The sequence below is a fragment of the Prionailurus viverrinus genome, chromosome A2, assembly GCF_022837055.1.
Source record: "Prionailurus viverrinus isolate Anna chromosome A2, UM_Priviv_1.0, whole genome shotgun sequence".
Classification (NCBI taxonomy): Eukaryota; Metazoa; Chordata; class Mammalia; order Carnivora; family Felidae; genus Prionailurus; species Prionailurus viverrinus.
Genome location: NC_062562.1, coordinates 7,552,129 through 7,578,633, shown reverse-complemented (window position 1 = coordinate 7,578,633; position 26,505 = coordinate 7,552,129). Strand labels below are relative to the sequence as shown.

The 26,505-nt window shown below is 55.0% G+C and overlaps 3 protein-coding genes across 9 annotated transcripts; 2 read left to right on the top strand and 1 right to left on the bottom strand.

Moving 5' to 3' along the window:
• Window positions 1–37: 37 nt before the first annotated feature.
• On the top strand, window positions 38–12,929 carry RGL3 (ral guanine nucleotide dissociation stimulator like 3). 3 transcript variants are annotated; one of them, XM_047826299.1, is made up of 19 exons: window positions 38–88; window positions 556–669; window positions 1,322–1,545; window positions 1,674–1,727; window positions 1,845–2,059; window positions 6,101–6,243; window positions 6,331–6,546; window positions 7,233–7,336; window positions 7,458–7,542; window positions 8,712–8,768; window positions 8,877–8,963; window positions 9,165–9,197; window positions 9,278–9,399; window positions 10,102–10,197; window positions 10,299–10,367; window positions 10,456–10,552; window positions 11,195–11,347; window positions 11,434–11,548; window positions 12,544–12,929. In XM_047826299.1, exons 1-19 carry the CDS (start codon window positions 56–58, stop codon window positions 12,660–12,662), a joined length of 2,136 nt encoding a protein of 711 aa, XP_047682255.1. In that variant the 5' UTR covers window positions 38–55; the 3' UTR covers window positions 12,663–12,929. The 3 variants fall into 3 exon arrangements, with proteins under 3 accessions (XP_047682255.1, XP_047682273.1, XP_047682263.1); XM_047826307.1 differs by lacking the exons at window positions 38–88; window positions 556–669 and adding an exon at window positions 846–953 and having other exon boundaries at window positions 1,891–2,059; XM_047826317.1 differs by lacking the exons at window positions 11,434–11,548; window positions 12,544–12,929 and having other exon boundaries at window positions 10,102–10,193; window positions 11,195–11,336.
• A 4,171-nt stretch (window positions 12,930–17,100) lies between these two features.
• Window positions 17,101–22,706, top strand: EPOR (erythropoietin receptor). 4 transcript variants are annotated; one of them, XM_047848820.1, is made up of 9 exons: window positions 17,205–17,361; window positions 17,610–17,775; window positions 18,227–18,362; window positions 18,871–18,939; window positions 19,017–19,174; window positions 19,682–19,835; window positions 19,919–20,006; window positions 21,727–21,814; window positions 21,908–22,706. In XM_047848820.1, exons 2-9 carry the CDS (start codon window positions 17,773–17,775, stop codon window positions 22,514–22,516), a joined length of 1,305 nt encoding a protein of 434 aa, XP_047704776.1. In that variant the 5' UTR covers window positions 17,205–17,361; window positions 17,610–17,772; the 3' UTR covers window positions 22,517–22,706. The 4 variants fall into 4 exon arrangements, with proteins under 4 accessions (XP_047704773.1, XP_047704774.1, XP_047704776.1 ...); XM_047848819.1 differs by having other exon boundaries at window positions 18,227–18,380; XM_047848818.1 differs by lacking the exon at window positions 17,610–17,775 and having other exon boundaries at window positions 17,104–17,361; window positions 18,761–18,939.
• Window positions 22,707–23,647: 941 nt separating this feature from the next.
• On the bottom strand, window positions 23,648–25,667 carry SWSAP1 (SWIM-type zinc finger 7 associated protein 1). Of its 2 annotated transcripts, XM_047848829.1 has the most exons (3): window positions 25,409–25,667; window positions 24,309–24,681; window positions 23,648–23,995 (listed from the first exon to the last, which is right to left on the bottom strand). In XM_047848829.1, the coding sequence occupies exons 1-3, from the start codon at window positions 25,655–25,657 to the stop codon at window positions 23,871–23,873; spliced, it is 747 nt and encodes a 248-aa protein (XP_047704785.1). In that variant the 5' UTR covers window positions 25,658–25,667; the 3' UTR covers window positions 23,648–23,870. The 2 variants fall into 2 exon arrangements, with proteins under 2 accessions (XP_047704785.1, XP_047704784.1); XM_047848828.1 differs by lacking the exon at window positions 23,648–23,995 and having other exon boundaries at window positions 24,004–24,681.
• Between the last annotated feature and the right edge of the window lie 838 nt (window positions 25,668–26,505).

Below are 26,505 nucleotides of genomic sequence, written 5' to 3'. Positions count from 1 at the left end.
CCGTCTGCCCTTCCGCCTCACTCAGCCGCGCCGTGGAGCGGGACGGGCACTGGCCATGGATCGGACAGCGGGCAAGGACCTCGCCCTGGTAAGGGGACCAGGGGTCCCGGACGCCACATCCCTGGCGATCCCAAGGTCCCGAAGCTCCAGGTCCTCGCTTTCCGGACCCTATCTCCCCTCAAATCGGACACTTGGTTCCCAACCCGGCCTCCCGGTCCCTGACCCAGTGAAGTGGCTGGTAACCTCTTAAGGATGGGGGCGTCTCCGAGCTCATCTGGGGGGGGGTGAGGAGGGGACAGGGACAGACTCCGTGAGCCTGGACCCTAGGACGTCCCCGAATGCCACTCCATCCTCTCAGGACCAGGGAGGAGGGTACCCGCGGCGCCGAGGGGACTTCCCTAGCCCGGGACGCCGCCCCGAGTTTCGCAGAGCCTGACCGGGAAGGGGGAGTGGTGCCGGGAGTCCTCGCCCCGGACTTAAGTCCTCGCGGGAGAGGGGCGCCGAGGTCCCGGGCCCCCTCCCCCCGCGGCGCCCTCAGCCCGCCTCCGCGTCCAGGCGCCGCTGCAGGACTGGGGCGAGGAGACCGAGGAAGGAGCGGTGTTCAGCGTGTCCTTACGTCGGCAGCTCAGTCAGCGCTCGAGCCCGAGGGAAGGGCCTGGGGGCAGCCAGGTGAGGAAGGGGCCGGAGGGCGGAGCCGGGCCGGAGGCGACCAGGTGAGGGCGGGGCTGAGTGGAGGAGCCCGCAGGCAAAAAAGGTGAGGGCGAAGCCGAGGGGCGGGGCTGAGCCCCAGGGAGGGGCGGGGCCTAGAGGCAGACGTGGTCGCGGCAGAAAGGCGCCCCGGGGGGCGGCCAGGTGAATGGGGTCGAGGCGCGCGGCGGGCCGGTTGGCCGCGCGCTTCCGGAGCGGGGACCTGGGGACTAAACTGGACGGCAGGTCCGCCAGGCCTGGCCTAGGTCCGCCAGGCTTAGTGGGCGGCGCTGGAGGGAGGGGTCGTCGTTAGAGGCAGCCGGGTGAGAGCGGACCGGGGTGGAGGGCTGGGGCGGGAAAGACCAGCGAAGCGCGTCGGGAGAGCTGGGAGCCGCGCGGGGAGGGGCGGGGGCGAGTGAGTGAGGGCGCGGGGCGGGGCCCGGAGGACGACCTGGTCCCGGGCGAGTTGCGAGGGTCATTTGGGCCTGGAGCAGATTAATGAATCCAGGAGGCCGGATTCCGAGCAATGGGCGGGACCAGACGTAAGAGCGCTGCTTAGCGCTGGGCTTAATTGGAAAGGGGGTGCTCCGGGCCACTCCTCTGTGTCCCTTTGCCCCCCCCCCTTGCCCCGCAGGCCTCCAGCCCCGGGGCGGACGCCTTCCTCCATTACCGCACGAGCAAGGTGCGGGCGCTGAGGGCCGCGAGGCTGGAGCGGCTGGTGGGGGAATTGGTGTCTGGAGACCACGAGCAAGACCCGGGCTTTGTGCCTGCCTTCCTGGCCACCCACAGGGCCTTTGTATCCACTGCCCGTGTGCTGGGCCTTCTCCTGCCACCACCGCCACCGCCCCTGCCTCCAGGGTCAGTACCAACGGGTAACCACCGTGTTCTCACCCCCAGACTCTCCTTTGGGTGCTTGCTCCTGCATTCCTTCCCCCTAAGCTCCCCCTAGCCTCCCTCTTCTCCTGATGGGGTATTGCTTTTCCCAGGACAGAGATCAAGAAGACAGAGGCAGGAGGTCTGCCCGTCAACAAGAACTTAAGGTTGGTCTCCCATAGGTGAGGGTAGGGGGTCCTAGAGGTCCAAGGTCGATCTGAGGTGTAGGGGCCCCCGAGGTCCAGAGCTCTGGGCTGGGCTCTGAGGCCCTCCATTCTGCCCAGGGCTGTGGTGTCCGTGCTGGGCTCCTGGCTGCGGGATCACCCTCAGGATTTCCGGGCTCCCCCTGCCCACTCGGACCTAGGCAGCGTCTGCACCTTTCTGGGCTGGGCGGCCCCAGCAGGGCCCGAGGCCCGGGAGGCAGAGAAGCTACTGGGAGATTTCCTGGAAGAGGACGAGCGAAAGCAGGAAGACGAGGAGCAGCCTGAGGCGTGGACAGGTGAGGAGTATGGGGCACGATAGTGCCCTGAGCAGGACTTTTCCTCCACGACCCGTCCCCCAGGGGCCTTCTCCCCTCACAGAGCTGCTACAGATCTTGGGCAAAGTTCTTAACCCAGTCTGAGCCTTAGTTTCCCCACCTGTAAGATGGACCTTGTGTCTAACATATTAGCATCTGTCTAATCCTCAGCACAAAAAACACTCTACCATTGGGTCAGGACGCCCTGTGTTTCTAGCTACAACTCCTCCCATTGCTACTTACCCTAGGAGCCACAGAGAGCCGGATTAAAATCCCAGTTCTGCCATCTGCTGACTGACCTTGACACTTCAGTCTCTGAGCCTCAGTTTCCTCATCTGTGAAAGGGGGGTGATAATAGTATTTGCCTGATTGACCTCTTTATTCATTCAATACATGCGTAGCTACTGGCTCTGGGAAATAACAGTGGGCAGAGCTCCCAGTTCCCTAGGGAGGACAACAGTCAACAAGGATATAAGTAAACAGCGAGGGCTTGGCAAATAGTATTATCTTCATTATTGTTGTTATCACGGATTCTCGCTTATTGGAATCTACCACCTGTAACGAAAATACATAAAAAGTCATAGCGCGATTGCTCTTTGCTTGTAGAAGAGGCATCAGCAAGCTATCTGGTCCTTTACCGAGTTTGCCCACCCGTGTTGTAGAGAGCTTTGCGGGGGAGGGAAAAATATCTACCTACTTCATTCAGGTCTTCGTTCACTTCCTCAGACCTGCTTTCTCTGATCGTCTCCCAGCAAATATATCCCCCTACTCTGCGTCCTCGCCAGCCTTATTTTTCTGCAGAGCATTCATTGGCCTTGTCGCAGACTCTGTCCCCAGGGGCAGGAACAACCAAGATTTGTTGACTGAATAATTGCATCCTGCTTATAAAGTATCATCTTTCACCCATCTGTGTTCGAACTGATCCCTATCACAAAAGCATCTAAATCCCTAACCCCCATCTTTTAATCCTCAGATTAAAGCGGCCACATTCCTCTCTGCTTTACAAAGTAGCAGCTATTTTTTTCTCTCCCTGGTGACAAAGTCTCGGTTATTTATGTATATTTTATCCCTCCGTCTTCCCTCTTGGTTTTTTTAAGTGTCTTTCTTCCTCTGCCTGCAGGATTTCACCAGCTGATTTCAAGGCATTAGAGCTAAATGGTCCAATGGGGTAGCTACTAGCCGCATGGGGTTATAGACACTGAACTTAAAATAAAAATGTCAGTGATTTGGTCACACTGGCCACATTTCTGGTGCTCATAGCCATAGTAGACAGCGCAGGTAGCAAAATGTCTCCACCACTGCAGACAATTCTATTGAAAGAACCGCCCTAAGCTGTGAGTTCTTGAAGTCAGAGGAGAAATGAGCATTTATTGGACACCTACTGTGGGCCCTGCTCTGGGACACACTGCATTTTAACACCTTTCTGGGGGGCATTACTTTTTAGTATGAAAAATTTCCGACACACAGGAAAGTAGAGAGAATGATATAAAGAGCCCTCAGACACCCCTTGTTCATTTTTAACAATTAAGAATTTGACACAAAAATGTCTTTTCAGGATAACTTGAAAACAGATCCCATGCTGATGTCACTTCACTCGTAAATACTTAGGTATGCACCTTAACTGCCAAGGACTTTTTTTAAAATATTTATTTATTTTTGAAAAAGACAGAGACAGAGTGTGAGCGGGGGAGGGGCAGAGAGAGAGGGAGACACAGGATCTGGAGGAGGCTCCAGGGTCTGAGCTGTCAGCACAGAGCCCGGCTCGGACTCACAGACTATGAGATCATGACCTGAGCTGAAGTCGGAGGCTTAACTGACTGAGCCACCCAGGCGCCCCTGACAAGGACTTTTTTTTAAAAATATAACCTTGTGCCTACAATCTTTTCCATCAAAATCAGCAATAATTACTTAATATCAAAAAATACCGGGGCGCCTGGGTGGTGCAGTCGGTTAAGCGTCCGACTTCAGCCAGGTCACGATCTCGCGGTCCGTGAGTTCGAGCCCCGCGTCGGGCTCTGGGCTGATGGCTCAGAGCCTGGAGCCTGTTTCCGATTCTGTGTCTCCCTCTCTCTCTGCCCCTCCCCCGTTCATGCTCTGTCTCTCTCTGTCCCAAAAATAAATAAAAAACGTTGAAAAAAAATTAAAAAAAAAAAACCTAGTCCAGAATCAAATCCCCCCATTGTCCCTAAATGGTCTTTTTTTTTTTTTTTTTTTTTTTACAGTTGTTTCTTTGAAATCCAAACATCCATTAAGGCACTTGGTCTTCCTTTTTTTTTTTTTTTTTTAATTAACTAATTTATTTAGAGAAAAAGTGTACATGAGGGAGGGGCCAAGAGAGAATCCCAAGCAGGATCCACACTGTCAGTATGGAGCCCGACACAGGGCTTGAACCCATGAACCGTGAGACCATGACCTGAGCCAAAGTCAAACACTTAACTGACTGAGGCACCCAGGCACCCCAGGGCACTTGGTCTTTCATTTCTTAGGTCTCTTTTATTCTATCACATTCTCCTTTGCCTTTTGTTTATGTCATTGGGCGGGTAGGCGGGGGGGGGGGGGGGGGGGGGGATGAGTCATTTGTCCTGAGGAAGGTCTCACATTCTCCACTTACCTGTTCGCTGTCTCATGGTGACATGTAGCATGTTCTTCTATCCCCATATTTGCTGTAAGACCTACAGATTTGATTAATTGAGGTGCAATTTTTTTTCCAATGACAACTTTTTAAAACTATGATTTTGCAACACCATCTGTCCTAATTTGAAATTAAAGACAGCTAATTAAATGCACTTACAAAGGTAAGTAAAAAATAATACTATGGTGCTGTAACTCTAATATGAAGGAGAAATAAAGTGAAAGCAGTTCATACAATAATAAACTATGCTTGTTGCTGTGTTAGCCCTTAGGCATGTCTTACTAGGGGACGTGATGACGTTGTCCAGAGCCTTTGTCTCTCATAGCGTCATGGTGAAGGTGACAGTCACAAACACCAACTAATGCACCACACAGGTGCAGTAGCATAAACACTGGGGACATTGCTTTCCAGAATGGCGAACACTCGTAATTTCCAAACACAAAGGATCCAGACTTTGACAGTTCTTGCAGTCCTGGAGCCAGACTAATGGGTGGTCATGAGCAAGAGAGTTGGGTTGTAGGTGCAGATTACTGTAAACAGGTTTTCCAAAGACGCAAATGTCCTGAAGTGGCATTTGGAGGTGGAGTGGCACAAATTCACTGAGCCTGTCAGCTCCCTGGTGGCAGATTTCAATTTCCAAAATGTCCCCTAGGGGGCGCCACCACAGAATCCCACTATGGGAAAAATCTTTTTTTTTTTAATTAAGTAGAATCCACGCCCAATGTGGACTTGAAATCACGACCCTGATATCAAGAGTCTCATGCTGTACTGGTTGAGCCAGCCAGGCGCCCCAAAAATCATTCCTATTGATTATTTTATGACAGTCAAGTATGTATGATCCTGTTTGATTTTTTTAAAAATCCAGATAAAGAAATCAAGGCACAAGGGAGGTTAAAGTTCACATAGCAAGCCTGGTGGACAAATTTGGATTTGGACTTGGGACTGCCAATAGCCTTCCCTTACCTACAAAATTATACCACCTCTTGCCACAATAGGGTAGACAGATCTTATTTTAATATAGGTTCAAAAACAAAACAAAACAAAACCCACAAACCTCTCTCTTCTACTCTAACCTGTAAGCACCTGGCTTCAAATCCCTGCCCTGCCATTCCCTGAAGGTGCGACTTAGGGCAAAATTTTCCTGCCTCAGTTTCCCCATCTGTGGAAGGTAGATAATAATACCTCCCTCACTGGGTTACTGTGTTAAATCGCCTAGTGTGGACTACCACCCAAGGCGCTAAATGAACGTTTCTGTTGCTCTGACACCCTTAAAAATCCTCAGGGAGGTTTCCATTTTGCAGATAAGTAAAGTGAGACTCAGAGACACTAAGGCATTCGTCCAAGGTCCCAAAGCCAGTCCTGGATTCGAACCCCTTCTTATACTCCCTCAGTACCTCCTGGAGCTACCCAGACCCCACGCCCAGACTCCCCAGAAGGCTGCTGGGAAGAGGAGGAAGCAGTGGCGCGGGAAGGCCCTGAGCTCCTAGACTTCAGTGTAGACGAAGTGGCCGAGCAGCTGACCCTGATGGATGTGGTGAGGCCCGGGTGGGACGCGGTAACGGGGCGGGTTCCGCGGAGCACAGATCCTACCCACCCACCCCCGCCGCCTCCCTTCGCCCAGGAGCTCTTTTCTCGGGTGCGGCCCTGCGAGTGCCTGGGCTCCGTGTGGTCACAGCGAGACCGTCCAGGGGCCGCAGGTACTGCCCCCACTGTGCGAGCCACTGTGACCCAGTTCAACATGGTGATCGGTTGCGTGCTGGGCTCGGTGCTCGGAGCGCAGGGCCTGGCCGCCCCACAGAGGGCGCAGCGGCTGGAGAAGTGGATCCGCATCGCCCAGGTGCTTGTTGGGGGGTGGGGGGCGGGGGTGGGGCATGGGGTGGGGAACAGGCCTGGTGAGAGGCCGGGGACTGGAGGCGGAAGGCCCAAGACAGGGCTCTGGCAACGAGGGGAGGGTTGGGGTTGCGAGGTACCTAAGGGAAAGCCTGGAAGGGGTCCCGGGCTAGGGTCCAGGACTGCAGAGGGACACTGTGGGTTTAGGGATAAGAGGATGGGGTGGCCGTGGATTGGAGGAAGGACCGAAGCCCGGAGAAGGGGGCGGAGGTCCCTACAGGGACTGGGTAGGGTAGGGGCGGGGCAAGAGCCTCAAGGCTGAAGAAGAGAAACAAATGGGGGGCCCACTAGAATGGGAGGGGGGGAAGAGGGGGGAAAGAGGGTAAACGGTTGATACCCACGCGGGGTGAGACATAGCTTCCGGGAGGAGAGCTCTGGGTCCTGGGGAGATACTGTGGGTACCTCTAGGGCTCGGGGAGAAGCGAGGAACGGGGACAGGTGCCAGGTAAGGCGTGGAGGGGCAGGTGGGGGAGAGTGGAGGATCCCGAGGGAGGATGCTGACTCTTGGTAGCCTGTCAGATGGGGGGCGAGTTGTAGGAGTCTGGCCTGGGGTCAGAAGTCTCGGATCAAAGGTGGATCATAGCTGGGGGTCAGGCTTGGGGTGTGACCAGCGCCCCCGCCCCACCCGTCCAGCGCTGCCGCGAACTGCGGAACTTCTCCTCCCTGCGCGCCATACTGTCGGCCCTGCAGTCTAACCCCATCTACCGCCTCAAGCGGAGCTGGGGCGCCGTTAGCCGGTGAGGACGGGAGAAGGAGGGAAGGAGGGTTGGTGACGCTGGGGCGGGCCCTCCTCCTCCCCAGCGCCGCTCTGACCTTCCCAGGCGCTGATCCGTGACCCCTCTCTTGCCCCCGCCCCAGGGAACGGTTATCCACTTTCAGAAAACTCTCGCAGATTTTCTCCGATGAGAACAACCACCTCAGCAGTAGAGAGATTCTTTCCCAGGTAAAGATGGGTGTGGACCCCGAGGATCCCCGGCCCCCAAAAAAGGGACCTGGGGCCGGGCAGGGCATGGCTTGTCATTGTCATAACATTCAGTGTCCTTCCGACACACCTCAGCGATGACCTTCCCCCCCCCCCCCCCCCCCCCCGTGCCCCCGTGTTAGCGGACAGCCCAGGGCTTTACTGCCTCGGCCGCCCTCCTTACAGCTCACATGCAGTGACTGCCTTGTTTATTCATTCAACAAATACCAGAAGTTACATGGAGAAGGTCACTTGGGGCCAGAGTCCCAGCAAAGAGTAAAAAAATAAAGTTGTGCTAGGACTTGACTTTGAGAGGCAAAACTAAAACTTACGTGCCCGCAAGGCAGACGAGGTGTAGGCCAGATTTAGATTTTAACTGCAGCTGGGTGCTGGTTCTTAGGGTGAATCCAGACTAGATGGAATGTGAAGCCTGTTCCTTCGGCCCAGAACATTCTTCACATTCACCTTCTTCAGGTCTCGCTTCGCTTGCTGCCTTATCGCCCTTATCTCTGCTTGGTACATGTGCAGCTTGGTTATTGCTGCCTCTCCCTGGCTAATGTCTGCTCTGCGAAGCCAGGATTTTCTGGTCTCTTTGGCTCACCGCTCCCTCCCTAGCGCTCAGAACAGAGCCTGGCCCAGAGTAGCTGCTCAATAAATATCTGTGAGTGAATGCATGTCTCGAATAAGGATAAGAGGTCAAGGAGCAGGGAGCTCTGAATTCAGCGCCTACCGTGTGGCGGGCACTGTGCCAGGAGACTCCTACCATGAGCCAGACAGACGAGGTTCCTGCCCTGGGCGGGGGGGGGGGATATCAGGCCTTATATAGGGAGACACACAACGCAATAATAACGGCCTAGCGATGATATAATGAATTACCAGATAGAGCGATGCTGTGAAGACAAGGTTCAGGGTATGGATAGCAGGCCTGTGCCATTCAGGCTGGGACAAGCCTTCTCACCCGGGTTGAGGCCAGCCCTGGAGGAGGCTGCTAATCGGCTCGCTTCCCTTGTTCGGTTTTCCCTGGGTTTGGTTTTTACAACTGGCTGGTGGCCGCTGAAGGCAAACAGGTGTAGGTGGTGGGTCTTGAGACATGTTTCCTGAGAAAAGGGTCAGAGAGACCCCAGGACTGCTCAGTTCTTCCCTTCCCCCAGGAGGAGGCCACCGAGGGCCCCCAAGAGGAGGACCCCCTTCCAGGAAGCCCGCCCCCAGTGAGTGAGGTGGTTTGGGATGGGGGGACGAGCAGAATCTTCACGGAATGGGGTGCTACGTGATGGGGTCAGTGACGGCTGAGAGTGACTGGAGTTCTGGGGCCACAGAAACTGCCCCCAGGCCCTGTCCCTTACCTTGGCACCTTTCTCACGGACCTGGTTATGCTGGACACAGCCCTGCCGGACATGCTGGAGGTCTGACCCCTGACCCTTGACTCCTGACCCAGCACCACTTCCCCTCAGCACAGTGGGCCTCCTGACATCCTCCCCTTGACCCTGCCCGCACTCCCTACCCCGGCCCCCTTAGCGCAGTGGGGCTCCTGACATCCCAGCCCCTGACCTTGACCCTCAGTCCTCGATTCTGGAGGCTCCAGTTCAGACAAAGTTTGCCCCCAGGGGGATCTCATCAACTTTGAGAAGAGGAGGAAGGTGAGTGGCACTGGGTGGGCAGGGGGGGGACGGGGTGGGGGCAGGGCCAGGGCAGGTTCTCAGAGGCCCCGCCCCCTCAGGAGTGGGAGATCCTGGCCCACATCCAGCAGCTGCAGAAAAGCTGTCGGAACTACTGCCTGAGTCCCCGCGCACCCATCCTGGTGGCCCTGCGTGCCCAGCGCCAGCTCAGCGAGGAGCAGAGGTGACTCAGTCCAGCCACCATCCCCCCGCGATGGCACACACGCATCGCTCCACCTCCTCAGACACCCTCCTGAGCCCCGACCCCCAGCCTATGACCTTGCATTTTCCCCAGTCCACCGAGGGTCCCAGTTCCCCTCAGATTTTGACCCCATCTGACTCTCTGACTTCAGCCTTTAAGGGACAGCCGGCCATTCCAGTCACCTGTCCCATCCGCTTGCCCCCCCACCTTCTGACCCTATCTGACCTATGACCCCATGTGTAACCCCAGTCTGGATCTCTGAGCCCAGTCATTGACCCCCGGTTCTGAATAACTGACTCCAACTTTGATGTGCATCTGACCATCCAACTCAACTCTCCCAACCGTTTCTTTTCATTCTGTTGAATCCATTGCCCCGGCCATTGACCCCAATGATCACTCGACCTGGAACTCTATCTTTGACCCAATTTTACTCCTCGATCCCACGCAGCCAATCCCCACGTGACCTGCCAACCAAGCCATCCCTTCTCATAACTAATAAGACCCGGGTGGCCTAATAGCCCGCCATTTACTACCCCGACACTGACACTTGGTGCCCAACTCCTGCCGCACCCCCCCCCCTCCATGCCCCCAAAATGCGGCTCTTCACTGATTCTAGCCAAGCTTTCAGCTCATTCCCTGCTGCTTCCCGGCCCACCCCACCCCATGTGCACCTTGACTCCTCAGCTACCATGTCTCCCGTGTCATTGAGCCGCCAGCTGCCTCCTGCCCCAGCTCCCCACGCATCCGACGGCGCCTCAGCCTCACCAAGCGCCTCAGTGCGTGAGTCTCGGGGTGTGCGTGGGGACAGGGGTGGGCAGAGACGGGAGAGCGCTCCCGGGCCCGAGACTGATCTCCTCCTCATCCCTCGTCTCTATCTTTAGAAAGCTGTCCCGAGAGAAGGGCTCATCCCCTGGTGGGAGTCCTGGGGACCCCTCGTCCCCCACCTCCAGGTGAGTATCCCAGTTAGTGAAAGGAGTGGAGATGGCAGGGTCAGAGGTCAGGGCAGCCGCTCGACCTCAGGCTCTGTATCTCCCTCAGTCTTTCCCCAGGGTCCCCGCCATCTAGTCCTAGAACCAGAGACCCTCCTCCTGGCAGTCCCCCGGCCTCTCCAGGGCCCCAGAGCCCCACCACCAAGGTACCGAGACTGCCTGTGTGCGTGTGGGACTGTGGGCATCCAGGGCCGTGTGTGTGTGTGTGTGTGTGTGTGTGTGTGTGTGTGCGCGCGTGCATGCGCGTGTGTGGTTTCATGACCGGGCATGTACATAAGAGACTGTACACGTGCTTGGCTGAGCACCCTGGGTGTCTGTCCAGGAGACCCCGTGCATCTCCATGGCCCTGTTTGAGGGATTATCCCTCAGTCTGGCTTGTGCTCGGACCTGGACCCATGAGTCAGCTTGCCCACAGGGCACTTTTGGGTGTGATCATACCTTTGCAAGGATATGTGTGTCCCCAGGAATGTGCATACCTAGAGTGGAAACATGGGCATAAATATCCCCAGTATCCACGGGATCGTGAACGGGGCTGTTGATGGACTTGTGGATGTACAACAATCATAAGCATTTGTGTGTATTTGCTGCTGTCCGTGTACATAGGATTTCTCATGTGTCTATGGCCATGTGTGAGTTTGTCTTTGTAACAGGGCACGAAGGTCTGTATGTGATGGGATGGTGTAGATGTGGGCTCGTGAGTGCACCCTGATTGCCCGTCCCCAGGCTCCAGTTGTGTAGCGGGATGTATAAGGCTCCCACCACTCAGCCCCCACCCCCACTGCCTACAGCTGCCCCTGAGCCCGGACCTGGCAGGCCCCCGGCCCTTGGCTTTGCCTCTGAGCAGCTCTCACATCTCCTTACCGGGGAAGCAGGGATCAGAGGCTCGAGTCATCCGCGTCAGCATTGACAATGACCACGGGAACCTGTATCGGAGCATCTTGGTGAGGGGTTGAGCCGGGAACCTGCCGGGGCAGCCCTGCCCTTGGAACTTGGCGGTCACACCTCACCACCCACCTTCTCTTCCCAGCTCACCAGTCAGGACAAGGCCCCCAGCGTGGTGCAGCGAGCCCTGCAAAAGCACAATGTGGCCGAGCCCTGGGCCCGTGACTACCAGCTTTTCCAAGTCCTTCCGGGGGACAGGGGTGAGTAGGGACTGCTTGGAGGCTGGACTGGGGATTAGCTAGGAGGGCAGCAGGTTGACGAGGGTCAAGACTGGCCTTAACAGGGCCATGAGGTGGTTCCAGTTGGACACAGAGTAAGGGTAAGATAAAGCAGGGTGGGGGTAAGAGGCAGTAAAATATCCGTGCCTTGGTTTTGTGGGGTCATGAGGTTGCCCTGGCTGTGTGAGAGAAAGGGGGACACGACAGGTGTCTTGTTGGGATCTGTGGGGAACTGAAATTGTCCAGGGTCACATGGGAGAGGGAGGAAAGGAGGTTGCCTTGGCTTAAATTTGTAGGATCATGAGGTTGTTCAGGCTCAGCCTGGCGGGGTGGGGGTCTAAAGAGGGGTCTGGGCTTGAGTTTGTGAAGAAATGGGTTTGTCCCAGCTCAGCATGGGGACCCTGAAGTCTCTGAATGTGGCACGCCACGTGGTATTGAAATTCAGGATAGGGGGAACGTAATGATGCCCAATCCAGACACAGATCGAAGGTTCCCCAGTTCTCAAGAAGGAGAGGGCACGACATGAGTTTGGGGGGACGTTAAGAAGGCATATAGGAAATTGTTCAACTATCAAGTGTGAGGGCCACAGACTATACAGGCTGGATGTAAGAAGTCAGAAGGTGTCCAAGTTCATGGTGAGGGCGGCAGGAACTTGGCTGGGAGTTGGCCGGGTGAAAAGGAAGTTGTTTGGGATGGGTGACCCGAGTTTGTCCAGCCTTCCGGCACGGGCTGCGTAGGCTCCAGAGAGATATAGCGGGAGGTTGTCCAGGTCCGTGGTGGATGTGGTGGGAGAGACTTGAGGTTGTGCAGGCTTTGAGTGGGAAGTTGTCCAGGTTCCCCACGAGAGGACGGCTCAGCACTGGCTGAGGGGACCCAAGGTGGTCGTGCCAGAGTAAATGGCAGAAGGTTACTTCGGTCTTTCGTGGTGGGATATGAGGTGGTGCAGGCCTTTTACCATCATGTCCACCCCTGGCCAGAGCTGCCGATTCCTGACAACGCCAATGTCTTCTATGCAATGAGTCCCGCCGCCCCTAGAGACTTTGTGCTGCGGCGGAAGACCGGGGCCCGGCACACAGCTACCATCTCCTCGACCTGAGGGGGCCCTCTTCTCCCTCTAGGGGCCTGGTCCCTGCCCCCATGGATGTGGGGAGAGGCCTCCTCTCCCAGAAAAGTCCCATTGCCCCATAGAGCCATTGTGCTCTGTACCGTGTGACCCCCACCCCCCACCCCCAGCTTCATCGAATGCCATCTCTCTGACACTCCCGGTACTTGATCCTCATTCCAAAGCCATCAGTCCATGAGTGGCCGGATGAAGAGTTTCATCCCATAAACATAGAAGGCAGGTGGGGCACGGATGGGGGCAGGGGGGTCAGACCCTTCCCCAAAGAAATCTGACAACCGGGGTGGGTGGGGGGGACAGAAGTGGATGAAAGCAGTGCCCAAGGTTATGAAACAGGAGATGGGTCTTGTCTGTTCTGTGCCTCGTGTTCTCTCTTGATCAAGATCAAAATTAAAAAACAAAAACTGAAAAAAAAAACCAACGGCCTCATGAAAGGGTCTGGGCGAGACATGACCGGATGCCGGAGGGGGAGGGGCTGTCACACACGCAGGGGGCGGGACTCCCCAACATTTGGGGGGGCGATACGCTGCTTTTCCGCCATGGGTGTGGGAGACTGAAGAAGTCAAGTTCCACTGGCATCTGAGACAAACGACATCATCACCCTTAAGTCAATGGGGTGTGAGGATGAGAGGGGTACCCTGTCTCTCTGTGCTGGGGTAGGAAGAAGAAACAGAGCAGGTAGAGATAAAGGGACCCATAAGGCCACCTGCAACACAGTCGTAACAACAGAAACAACTACATTCATTTTTTTGTAAGTTTATTTATTTATTTAGAGAGTGTGTGGTGGGGACGGGCAGAGAGAGAGAGAGAGAGAGAGAGAGAGGGAGGGAGGGAGAGAAAGAATCCCAAGCAGGCTCTGCGCTGAGTGCGATGTGGGGCTCGGAACCTGACTCGGGGCTTAAACTCACGAACTGCAGGATCATGTCCCGGAGCCGAAGTTGGACGCTTAACCGACTGAGCCACCCAGGCGCCCGCCACAACCGCATTCTTAGCAATAGTGTGTTCACGTAGGGACTTCTATTCCATGCTGTACATCAACTAGGGGCTTTATATATCTCACTGTTAATCAGGGTTCTTTGTGCTTCGAGTGTTCAGAAACCCAATTCAAACAGACATGCAAAACGGGAAACGAATGGCTCGTGTATTGGAAAAGTTCAGTTGAGTCCAGCGTCAGTCACCGTTGGATCCAGGGATTCCAAACATATCAGGATTTTGTTGCGGTCTTTGGGCTCTGATTTGCTGAGGAGACTGTACCCTTCCCCCACCTCCCCCGCCAAATCTAGCCACCATCTGTGGGAATAGAGCAACCACTGATTTTTAGCTGGCCACCCAGAGTAGAAAACACATTTCCAGTCTCCCTTGCAGCAAAGTGCGGTCATGTGACTAAGTCTTGACCAATGGGATGTGAGCAAATTTTAGTCTGGGTTTAAGGCCTGTGTCCTCCCCTCTTTTCTAACCCCCCCCCCCCCTTCCGCGCTGGTTAGAATGAAGCAGTGGAGTGGATCATCTTGGATTGAGGGGGGTTCATGTTCTTTGAATAACTGAGCAACAAACTTGAAGGTGTCTGGCCCTCTGAGACCAGGGTGCAGCCATATTGTATTGGCGCTACTTGGATTGTTCCATAGAGAGAAATAGATGTATATCTTACTTAAGCCACTATTATTTGGGTCTGTTACAGTAGCCAAAATAGCATCTAATTAATATAGTCCCACTGCAAGGCAGGCTCACACCTTCCCATGCAAGGAGAGCCCCTCCTTTCCATCAGGTCAAGCAAAAGTCCCAGAACAGATGCCCATTGGACCAACTCATGTCACGTGACCACCCCTGCACCAATCACTGTGCTCAGAGAAATGTTAATAGGCAGATTGTCCAGGTCTGGGTCCTGTGCCCATGCTTTGAGCCAGAAGAGCAACTTCAGATCACAAAGACTAGAGCCTGGGAGGGCGCATACATGGAAATTACATTTGAGTACTGTTACTAGGGGAAGGGTGGCTCAGTAGATTAAGCATCAGACTCTTGATTTTGGCTCAGATCATGAATGTATGGTTCGTGAGTTCGAGCCCTGGGTTGGGCTGTCTGCTGTCAGGGGCGAGCCCACTTTGGATCCTCTGCTCTGTCTCCTTCACTCTCTGCCCCGCCTTCCCTCTCTCTCTCTCAAAAATAAAATAAAATAAAATAAAATAAATAAACAACAACAACAACAAAAAGGAGAACCTAAGCATCACGTACCGTCTGGGAAAAGACCAATTACAGAACAGAACATGCTATTTTGCAGGCTTTTGTTGTTGTGGCTATGAATATTAAGACCATAGGACCAGTCAGATGTAAGTAACAGTATCCTTCTTGAAATAGCTTAAGCAAATAATTGCTACGCAATGTAATATGTCAGTTATATTTCAATAAAATAACTTATTTTTACTGAGGGCTTACTATGTACTGTCCTAAGAACTTTACCTAATCGAGCTCACCAAATCCTGATACTAGCTTTATGGAATAGCATACATTCCATATGTCTATTTTATACATGAAGAACTGAGCCTAGTGAGGATTAAGTAATTTATCCAAGGTGGCAAGGTTGGGGCTCAAACTTGAATGATGTGTGATGTGCCAGAACACATGCCCTCCCTTAACCACTGGGTTACTTTTCCTCTCATAACCACAGCTTATACTTTCTGCCTCTCACGCTCTTTCACGCACGGTGCAAAGGCCAATTTCCTGAGGGAGGGATTACTGCTGCATCACTATGGCTTTTTTTTTTTTTTTTTAAGTTCAGGGGCGCTCAGGCACAGCTGTATCCAGGGGCTGACACAGTATCACCCATTTCTTTACATCTCCTGGCTTAGTGTTTCTCTAATCTTTTACTCCACAGATATATTTATTTATTTTGAGAGAGAGACAGGGGAGGGGCAGAGACAGAGAGACAGAATCCCAAGCAGGCTCTGCACTGTCAGCGAGGAACCCGACATGGGGCTCAAACCCACAACCCGGGAGATCATGATCTGAGCCGAAATCGAGTGGGAAGCTTACCCACTGAACTACCTACGTACCCCTCCACAACTATTTCTCCTACTGTGTGCCAGGCCCTGTTCTAGGTGCTAGGGATACACAAATGAACAAAATGAACTAGTGAGGGCGGCAAATCAGTAACAGAACATCAAATGCTTATTAGGTGATAATAAACAGGGAATGTAAAATCATCACCATCATCCATTTAAGGGCGACAGGGGTGTGGGATGAGAAGGTCGCTATTTTTTTTTAAGTTTATTTATTTTGAGAGAAAGTTGGGGGGGGGGGTGTGTAGAGAGAGGGAGATACAGAATCTGAAGCAGGCTCCAGGCTCTGAGTTGTCAGCACAGAGCCGGACATGGGGCTCGAACTCGTCAACCACAAGATCATGACCCGAGCCGAAGTCGGAAGCTCGACCGACTGAGTCACCCAGGCACCCCCAGATGGTTGCTACTTTAAATGGGGTCATCCCAGGGGGCAAATGTCACTGAGGAGGTGACATTTGGGCAGAGGCCTGAATAAAGGACTGAGCCCCGTGGATATTTAGAGGAAGAGTTTCAGATAGAGGTAACAGGGTGTAAAAACCTATGTTAGCTTCACCATCAGGTAATTTCTCCCCTCCTTAGTAGAGAAGATACCTCTGGATACGCCCTCATGGCCCAATAGAAACAGTCACCCTTTTCCCAGTAACTTTGAGTAAAGTCCCAGGGCGGAGGCTCATTGGATCCCTTTGGGTCACATGCCCACGCTGGACCAATCACAGTGCTCCAGAAAATGGAGTGTTCTGATTGGCTACTCTGGGGCAGGGCAGGCGCAAGTATCCACCCCTTCCCCCCAAGCACTTACCTCTGTTCCGGTGCTAACCCTAGTTTAAGAAGCTGAGCCCAAGCAAATAGCTTTCACGCTTTGTACTGTAATTCCTGCTTCGGATTCTGTGTCTCCCTCTCTCTCTCTCTTTCTGTCTCTCTCTCTGTCAAAAATAAATAAAAACTTTTTTAAAAATCACAAGTTTCAACATCCAGAATGTTGTTTTACCAACATGCCAGAATATATGTATGGTATATATCGTCTGGCCACACTGTCTAGCACTGCGCACTCAACCGCCCGTCGCTATTACGATTATTTATTCCTACCCAGACTGGGAAGAGATGTTGATTAGCACGATAATACCAGTATGTTACATTTTTGGAATATTTGCTATGTGCCAAACCGGATTTGATAGATGAGAAGGCTGAAGCTCAGATAAGCCACCTGTCCAGAGTCACACAGTAAGAAAGTGCAGAAACCGGCACTGACCCTGACCCCCAAGCAGTCTCGGGGTCTCTAAGGCCCCGCCCCCTCCCGCCGGGGCGGCAGGGCGGCCGCCTCCCGCTTATCTCGGCCCAGGCTGCGTGTGGTCCCGCCCCCTCGGGGGAGCTGCCACTTGGAGGCGCCTGGCCGGGAAGGGCCTGGTCAGCTGTGTCCGGCGGAGGCAGCTGCTGACCCAGCTGTGGATTGTGCCAGGGGCGGAAGGGGAGCAGGGGCCCTGCGCCCCCCGTGGCGGGGGGTTGCATCATGGATCACCTCTGGGCGCCCCTCTGGCCTGGAGTCGGCTCTCTCTGTCTCTTGCTCGCTGGGGCCGCCTGGGCTCCCCCACCCAACCCCCTGGACCCCAAGTTCGAAAGTAAAGGTAAGGATGGATCTGTGTGTAGACCCCCGCAATGGTTCCTGGAGGGCAATGCCGAGGCCTGAACTTCCAGCCTGGGTCCTGGGAGCCACGCCGGGTTCTGACCCTACAGTCTAGGATCTGGGGGCTGGGGGCTGAACCTCCTTAGAGTGGCACCTGGCGTAGCATGCTGGGGTCTAAGACTCCAGACTGTGTTGTGGGCGGGGGTGGGGGGGGTGAGGGGGCATAAGTTTCCCGTTTTATCTTTTCAGGGAGCCTGGGACATAATAAATCCTAACGGGGCAGGGTTGGTGCTGGGTCTAGGCCTCGAAATCTAGAGTCCCCAGGAGAGGGGATCTGGCCGACCCTCCACCGGGGGAGGGAGGACAAAGCCCGCGTCGAGGCCGAGGGGCCGGGCCTCAGGCGACTGTAAACATGGTTTGTATGCGGGCGCCAGAAGCCTCGGCTTGCCGGGTCGAGGGAAGAGGCGAGGGAGGGGTTCACGGTTGGCGCTATCGGGCTGCCGGCAGCCTGCCGGGGCCGATAGGGGGCCCCGCCTTCTCCGCACACGTCCAGTGGCTCGCCTGTCCTGGGCCGGGGCGGGGCGGGCAGCGGGGGACCGCGGCCCTCCAAGCCGCGCGCGGTCCAGCGGGTTGTGGGGTGGGCGGGGGCGTGTGTGGGAACAGTAAGGCAAGCCACCAGCGCTTCGGAGTTCGGGGCGGGGGGCACCACCTCCGCGGACCCTTCGAGGGCCCCCGCTTGGGCTAGCGAGCGAGGCGGGGCTTTTTGCTTATCGGTTCGCACAGGCGGCGGGAGGGAGGGGGAGGCTGCTGTGGCCCGAGGACTGGGCTCTCCCGACCCCCTCCCCGTGTCCCCCTCCCCCCCGCAGCGGCCCTGCTGGCTGCCCGCGGGCCCGAAGAGCTTCTGTGCTTCACCGAACGGTTGGAGGACCTGGTGTGCTTCTGGGAGGAAGCGGCAAGCGCCGGGGTCGGCCCCGACAACTACAGCTTCTTCTACCAGCTCGAGTGAGTGCGACGGGGCAGGTGGGGCGCTCCCGTCCTCTGAGGAGGGGGCGGGTGGGCAGGGGCTCACACTTTGGGATATCTGCTGGCGTCGGGAGCGGGAGGACACTGGTGGGACGCGAGGCCACTGGCCGTCACTGGTGGGAAGCCCCGGGGTCAGTGCCGACGCGCCCCCTAGTGGCTGGGGCCGGAACAGTCTCGCGATCTCTGTTGCGGAGCGATCCCAAACATTTGGGCAGGGACAGCACCCCTCCAACTAGGACGAAGGCGTCGCGTAGTCGGGGGCCGGACGCCCCCTGGTGGTGGTGTCCAAACCGGGCCCCAGCTCCAGGCAATACAAACTCTCTCGCACCCCCCACCCCCAACTTGCTCCCTTCCCTCTCTGGCCCCTTGGCGCACAGGGGCGAACCGTGGAAGCCATGCAGCCTGCACCAGGCGCCCACGGCTCGCGGCGCTGTGCGTTTCTGGTGCTCGCTGCCTACGGCCGACGCGTCGAGCTTTGTGCCCTTAGAGCTGCGCGTCACAGCCGTATCCTCGGGCGCTCCACGCTATCACCGTATCATCCACATCAACGAAGTGGGTACGTGCGCAGGGAATGGGGAAATTGTCGGGTGAGGGAGTCTCGGTCACCGCCCACCTGATCAACCCCTCTCGCAGTGCTCCTGGACCCCCCCGCGGGGCTGCTGGCGCGGCGGGCCGACGAGGGCGGCCACGTGGTACTGCGTTGGCTCCCGCCTCCTGGAGCCCCCGTCGCAAGTCTGATCCGCTACGAAGTGAACATCTCCTCAGGCAACGTCGCAGGGGGCGCTCAGAAGGTGAGGCCGCCCCGACCGCCAGTCCAAAAGGCTGTGTGGTGGACAGCCCCGCCTCCCCTTCTAAATCCCGCCCCGATGGCCAGCATGGCCCCGCCTCCTGGCCTCGCCCCTCCAGGTCCACCTCTGACGCCCGTCATCTCTTTGCCCAAAACACATCAACTCCCACTGACATGTCTTCGTTCCCAGTGCCTCCCAGTCCACCTGGACCCAAGCCCAAAGCCCACTTACCCCCTTGTCCCAAATACTACACCCCTTCAACATCCCGACCCTTGGCTCCCTGGCCACGCCCCTAAATAGCCCGAGACCGCCCCCTGCTCCCTGGGCCTCCGTCCTGATTGGCCCGAGCCTTCCTGGAACCCGCCTCTTGCTTTCATTGCCCTTCCCCCTCACCGCAGAGTTGCGAAGCTGTCCTTCCTTTCTCTGATTGGCTCAGTGCCGCCCCCACAAGCTTTTCTCTGCTCGCCCCGCCCCTATTGACCACGCCTCTCACCCAGGCCCCGCCCCCAGGTGGAGATCCTGGATGGCCGCACTGAGTGCGCACTGAGCAACCTTCGCGGCCGAACGCGCTACACTTTTATGGTTCGCGCGCGTATGGCTGAGCCGAGCTTCGGTGGCTTCTGGAGCGCCTGGTCCGAGCCTGCGTCGCTGCTGACAGCTAGTGGTGAGGCCCCAGCTAGGAGCTAGGAGGGCCTGGGGAGGAGCATGGGGTAATCCTACTGCCCTGACTTCCTCCCTGCTTTGTAGACTTGGACCCTCTCATCCTGACGCTCTCACTCATCCTCGTGCTCATCCTGCTGCTGCTGGCCGTGCTCGCCCTGCTTTCCCACCGCCGGTGAGCGCCCCATTCGGGCACCTAGCCCAGACTCCAACGCACTTACGTTCTCCTTTTGCTGTGGAAAGCTAGGCTCAGAGACGGAAAGGCACTTTGCCCGGGGACACACAGTGAGGAGTCCGTGGCAGGGCTGGGATGCAAGCCAGACCATATCCAGAATCTTAGTTAAAATTCTTGGGAACATTCACCTGGTTTTCCTTGAACCTCAGCGGTTGCTCCTTTTTGAATTCCTTTGCTTGTTCCTTTTCCCAATTTCATCAACTTTTGTAAAATCCCCAGATGGGCCGCATGGAAAGATTTAATTAACATCCTGAGTGCCTCCTGCCTCTGTTATCAAGCTCCTTAGATTGTTTATGGTAGGACCAGGCATCCTGAGGTTTTTGTTATTCGTAGCTCATACTATGTGGTTTCATACCCCCAAGCCTTGGCACATGCTGTTCCTTCTGCCTGCAATGCCTTTCCTGCCTTGTCTGCCAAGCAGTATTCTGTTGTCTTTAAGGGCCTTGTTTATTTATTTGGTTGGAAAATACATACTGAGTGCCAACTCTGTGCTAGGCACTGGGGAGAAAGTGGAAAACAAACATCTCTCTGACCTTGTGGATCTCAAAGCTGAGTCGAATAGCAAACAAGGGTACCAACATATACGGGAGCAGAGAGGAAAGAGAGAGAATCCCAAGCGGGCTCCATGCTGTCAGTGTAGAGCCCGACGCAGGGCTTGATCCCACAAACAATGAGATCATGACCAGAGCCAAAATCAAGAGTTGGCTGCTCAACCGACTGAGCCACCCAGGCACCCCACCAACAGATATTTGATTATCCATTGTGGTAAGTGCTATCACAGAAGCAAATGGGGTGTGGGGCCGTGACAGGATGGTCAGGGGAGGCCTCTGGAAGATGATATCAGGATGGAAACCTGACGGTTGGACAAAGGCAGCCGCGAGACAATTGAAAAGGAACAGCAAGTGCAAAGGCCCTGAGGTGGGAATGAGCTTGGGAGCACTGAAACAGCTGCCAAGAGGGTATCTCTGGCTAGAGCAGAATATATTATGAGGAAGTGGTGAATGATGAGGTGAGGGAGGTCACAGGGGTCAGAACATGCAAGGTTGTCTGCAGGGCTGTGGAGAAGAGATTGTTATTCTTTTTTTTTTTTTTTAAATATTTTAACTTTATTTTGAGAGGGAGAGAGAGAAAGCATACGTAAGATGAAGAGGGACAGAGAGAAAGGGAGAGAGAGAGAAAGAGAGAGAGAGAATCCCAAGCAGGCTCCGCAGTCAGTGCAGAGCCCAATGCAGGGCTCGAACTCACAAACCGTGAGATCATGACCTGGGCCAAAATCAGGAGTCGGATGTTCAACCAACCGACGGAGCCACCCAGGTGCCCCCGAATTTTATTCTGAGTACATTCGGGGAATTATGGAAAGGAGTGAGAAGGGAAGTAACATAATGAACCTCCAGACAAGCCTGGGCCAGGTTAAGGGAGAGCACCAGGCAGTGTATGTGGAACTCCTATGCATCCTTCAAAACCCTGTTCCAGTCACCCATCTGTGGGGCCTTGCAGATGCTTCAGCCAGAGCCTCTGTTCCTCAGCCCCTATGCACTCCTCTGCCTTGTGATTATGAGGGACTAGGACTATCTGTGCCCCTGTGGCTGCTTTTTAGGGGGGTATTGGTGAGCATCCAGTGACACATACCCATGTAATTGTTTCTTGTTGGCTTCACCAGGACTCTGAAGCAGAAGATCTGGCCTGGTATCCCAAGCCCCGAGAGTGAGTTTGAGGGCCTCTTCACCACCCACAAGGGTAACTTCCAGGTAGGTGGCCTGGCTGTCCCCTCGGGGCCTGGGGTTTCCCTGCTCCTGTGGCTGAACCGTAGGTCTCTGAGCAGGCCGGTGCTGTTTCCCCAGCTGTGGCTGTACCAGAATGAGGGCTGTCTTTGGTGGAGCCCCTGCACTCCCTTTGCAGAGGACCCACCCTCCCCCCTGGAAGTCCTCTCTGAGCGTTGCTGGGGGGCTACCCAGGCAGCGGAGCCGGGGGCAGAGGAGGGGCCCCTGCTGGAGCCGCTGGGCAGTGAACATACCCAAGACACCTACCTGGTGCTGGACAAGTGGTTGCTGCCCCGGAACCCACCCAGCGAGGATCTCCCGCGGCCTGATGGCAGTTTGGACATGGTAGCCATGCATAAAGGCTCAGAAGCCTCCTCCTGCTCATCTGCCTTGTCCCTGAAGCCTGGGCCAGAGGGGGCCTTGGGTGCCAGCTTTGAGTACACGATCCTGGATCCCAGCTCCCAGCTCTTGCGCCCAAGAGCGCTGCCCCCTGAGCTGCCCCCCACCCCACCCCACATAAAGTACCTGTACCTCATGGTGTCTGACTCTGGCATCTCAACGGACTACAGCTCAGGGGGCTCCCAGGAAGCCCAGGGGGACTCATCCACTGGCCCCTACTTGAACCCTTATGAGAACAGCCTCATCCCAGCCACTGAGCCTTCACCGCCCAGCTACGTGGCCTGCTCCTAGGACTCCAGCCCTCAGATGCTTGGGGACCCAGCGTGACCTCAAGTGCTAGCCCAGGCCCTAGACTTATTGAGCAGGGTTGGTGAGGGCTCCCTCAGGACCAGGGGCATTGCTAACCTCGGCTTTCTGCCCAATCTGTCCTGCTCAGTACAGCCTTGGAGTATTTTAAAATGTATAGAGTTGTATGAGTGTATGTGTGTTTGTGTGTGTATGTAATTTTTTCCCCCCTTTCATGACTTCTACAAACATCCTTGGAGGCCCCATCTTTCCCTGGGCCCAGACCATAGGGGCAACGGGAAAAGGCCTCGAGCTCAGTCTGAAATTCTGGACCTGGCGATATGAATAATAATCCTAATAGAATGAAGGACTCAGTATATGTTATACTAGCTGCCATAACAACAACAACAAAAACCCTCCTAAATATGACTGGCTTTACACATTAAATGGTTTCTCTCTCATATTCCAATGCAAGCAGGCAGGCAGCCATTTCTGGGATGAGTCAGAAGCCCAGACCCTGCTGGTCTGTAGATGGACCCCCGGCATCTTGCTAACCAAGCAGCAAAGAGAAAACAGAAGATGTTGGGGGCCATTTTAGGGATTAGAAACAGTCCCAGGACCCCAGCTTGATCCATGGACTGCTGGTGGGGGTGGGGTGGGGTGGGAAATGCAGTTTGGCTGTGCTCCCTGGGGGAAGGAAAGCTGTTGCCTGAGCCTCTGGCTAGTTTCTGCCACGAATAATAATGATATCACTAAGTTAGACATGACCTAGGAAAGATGGGCATATGCAGGCCTTCTAGAAGCTCTACCAAAGCCACCCCTAGCTAAATACCCTAAAAACTCTCACACGCGTGAGCCAGGACATGTGTGCAAGAATGTTCATAGCAGCAGATATGTCCTTTGATGAATAAATTGGGATATGGTCACCCATGGAACTATATGCAGTAGGGAGAAAGCAGTGAACTAAAAAGTGGCCTAATCTTTTTAAAAATTTTTAACATTTATTCATTTTTGAAAGACAAAGTGCGAATAAGGAAGGGGCAGAGAGAGAGGGAGACACAGAATGTGAAGCAGGCTCCAGGCTCCAAGCTGTGAGCACAGAGCCCGATGCGGGGCTCAAACTCATGGACCGCTAGATCATGACCTGAGCCGAAGTCAGCCACTTAACCAACTGAGCCACCCAGGCACCCCAAAACTGGCCTCATCTTAAATGATAATGTTGAGTGGGAGAAGAAGGAAGTCTCAGAAGATTACATTTATCATGAAACTTTTTATAAAGTTCAAAACAGCAAAATTCAACAATGTTAATTGGGCATAACAGGTACATGATAATGCTATTTTTATTTTTTTTTAAGTTTATTTATTTATTTTGAGAGAGAGGGAGTGGGGGAAGGGCCGAGAGAGAGAGAGAATCCCAAGTAGGCTCCATGATGTCAGTGCAGAGCTCGACGTGGGGCTCGATCCCACGAACCATGAGATCATGACCTGAGCCAAAATCAAGAGTCCAACATTTAACCAACTGAGCCACCCAGGTTCCCTGATAATGCTACTTTTAAATGAGAAAAAGCATTTTATATTCTTTAGGTCTTTGAATCTGCATGTGTCCCTGAGGTAAGTATTCCAGTCATGGGAAACTGAGGCATAGAGAGGTTGTCACACACCAAAGCTCAAGGCTGGCCTCCAGAGCTTGAACCTTTGTCTAAGCTGAGGTTACCAGCCTGGGTAGGCCACGGGGTGATTGTCATCTCTCCATTTGGTCGGAAAGCCACCCACCACTCTGCCCTAGGCCCCAGCCCACCTGGATCCAGGCAGGCTCGGAGGCGGTGCTGTCCTGGGCCTGGTGTCTCTGCCTGCAGCCAGCACTGGGCAGGGAAATACCGCTGGAGCAGTGACACCTGCAGGGCATCCCCACTGACTCCCTCCTCCTGGGTCTGTAGGGCCACAATGAGCCCACAGCCCTGGCCAGGCCCAGTCTGGTGGCTGAAGTGGGCAGCTGTGTCCAGAAGCAGCGCAGCCAGGTAGGCGGCGTCCTGGGGTCCCTGGTCTTCCACTAGGTACTCCTCAAGGCCATCCAGTAGCAGCAGCGAGGGGGCTGGACCGCGGGCCTCATGGGCAGAGCACAGAAGCTGAAGGAGTTCATGGGTTGAGGGTGGGTACTGGAAGCGGATCTTCTAGAGGTTGGAAAAAAGGAAACGGCCAGATTCAGCTCAGGAAGGCAGGCTCCAAGCTAGAGCTGCCCTGCTTCCTTGTATATACCTCCCTGCACTAGGCTCTCAGACCCCAGACAGCTGGTTCCGAGTGAAGCCGTTCAGAATGGCCGCATGCTCTTCAATTCGTACCCACTCACCACCCTTTTCTTTAATAACAAGGTTTTATTTTTAAGTCATCTATGCCAAACGTGGGGCTGGAACTCAACATGCTCAAGAGTCACATGCTCTGCGCCCACCCCCGTTTTTTATCCCGCATTTATCACTGCCCGGTGTTAGCTAGGAACAAGGTATGTTTTTCTTACCAAGTATCTAAGGCAATCTTTCCACGGAAAACCTGCCCGTAGCGTTCTTAGTCGGACCTCCTGATCGGCTCCAAAGGAAAAGCTGCCGCTCAAACTGGACTCAGGTTTAGCCCCACCCCTTACTCACCCCCCCCCCACTAACCCCACCCGCTGGGCACCGCCTTTCTTCGCTAACTCCGCCCCCCCACCAAACGGTTTCCCAATCTTAACAAAGCTTCCTATGGTCCCGCCCCTATCATTCCGCCCCGCGCATTCATGACTCCGCCCCACAAGGGCCGCTAAGGCTCGCTCTTCCTTCTTCTCCTCCATTGGTCTGTCTACCTGTCACTCAATCCTCAATTCGCCCAGTACTCACTAGCCCGCCTCCGGTCCCGCCCCTCGGTTACCTGTAGCCGCAGGGGGTCGAGGGCTGCGCCAGTCCCGCGGGGCAGGCTTTGAAGAGGCCTTCGAGTCAGAAAGAGGACGGGGCCTCGGCCCTCTCCTGCCGCTTCCAGGGCCGCCGCGAATAGCAGCGCTGTCTTTCCAGACCCTGGGCCGCCGAGCAGCAGCAAAGGCGGTCCAGCCTCAGCTGTATCCTCCTCCCCGGACCTTGCTGAGGTGCCTAGGTTTAGCACCCGCCTCAGCGTCTCCGCCATTCGTAAGATACTCCTGTCCAGTCAGCGGCCCTTTCCTGCCCTTAATCCCGCCCAAGCCGAGGTCTCATTGGTTACAATGCACTTAGCGTCTCCATTGGTCCATGGATGTGCCATCAAAGTTAGATCGGCCTTTACTGGCTCCTCCCCTGGTGAAGGGGCAAATAACAGTCTGAGGGAGGAGGTATAGAGGCGCTTGAAGGAGAGATTGCCCTTCCCTTGTGCGAGTCCGCTGAAGGAAGCAACGCGAATATTACTATTGTGAATTAATCAGCTAATTAGACACATACAAGGGTTGAGAGTTGGAGGAAGCAGGCCCGAATCACTGACACATTACTTAAAGTCTCCTAGCCTCAGTCTGCTCACCTATAAAATGGAGCTCGTGATATCTCAGAGGACTATTGTGATGGGAATGTTGTCTGTGTGTGTTTCTGCTGATGTCACCCGATGACAACTGAGGAAGTGAGGGAGGGAGGCACTTGTGTGCTTGTCTCTCCCTCTGCACCTTAGTATCTGCACAAGCTATGTTGGAGGCTTGCAGGCTCAGGAACATTCACGTGCAACACATCAGCAGCCGTCTCTGAGGGTCTGTGAGAAGAGGAATCTCAACCGGTTTCCTTATTGGCCTGGGGGCTCCTCGGGTTTTGCTTGGAATAAGTGGGGTGGGCATGACCACAGATCAAAGAAGCACCAGGAGAGACAAAAAGACAGGGGGTGGGAGACTAAGGGACAGCCAAGGCAGGGGACCTTGTTTGTCTTGTTCACTTAGGTGTCTCCAGCGCCCAGAACAGTGAGTAGATGGTTGCAGATTTTCAATATATGCTCGTTAAATGAATGAGTGAAGAAAGGAA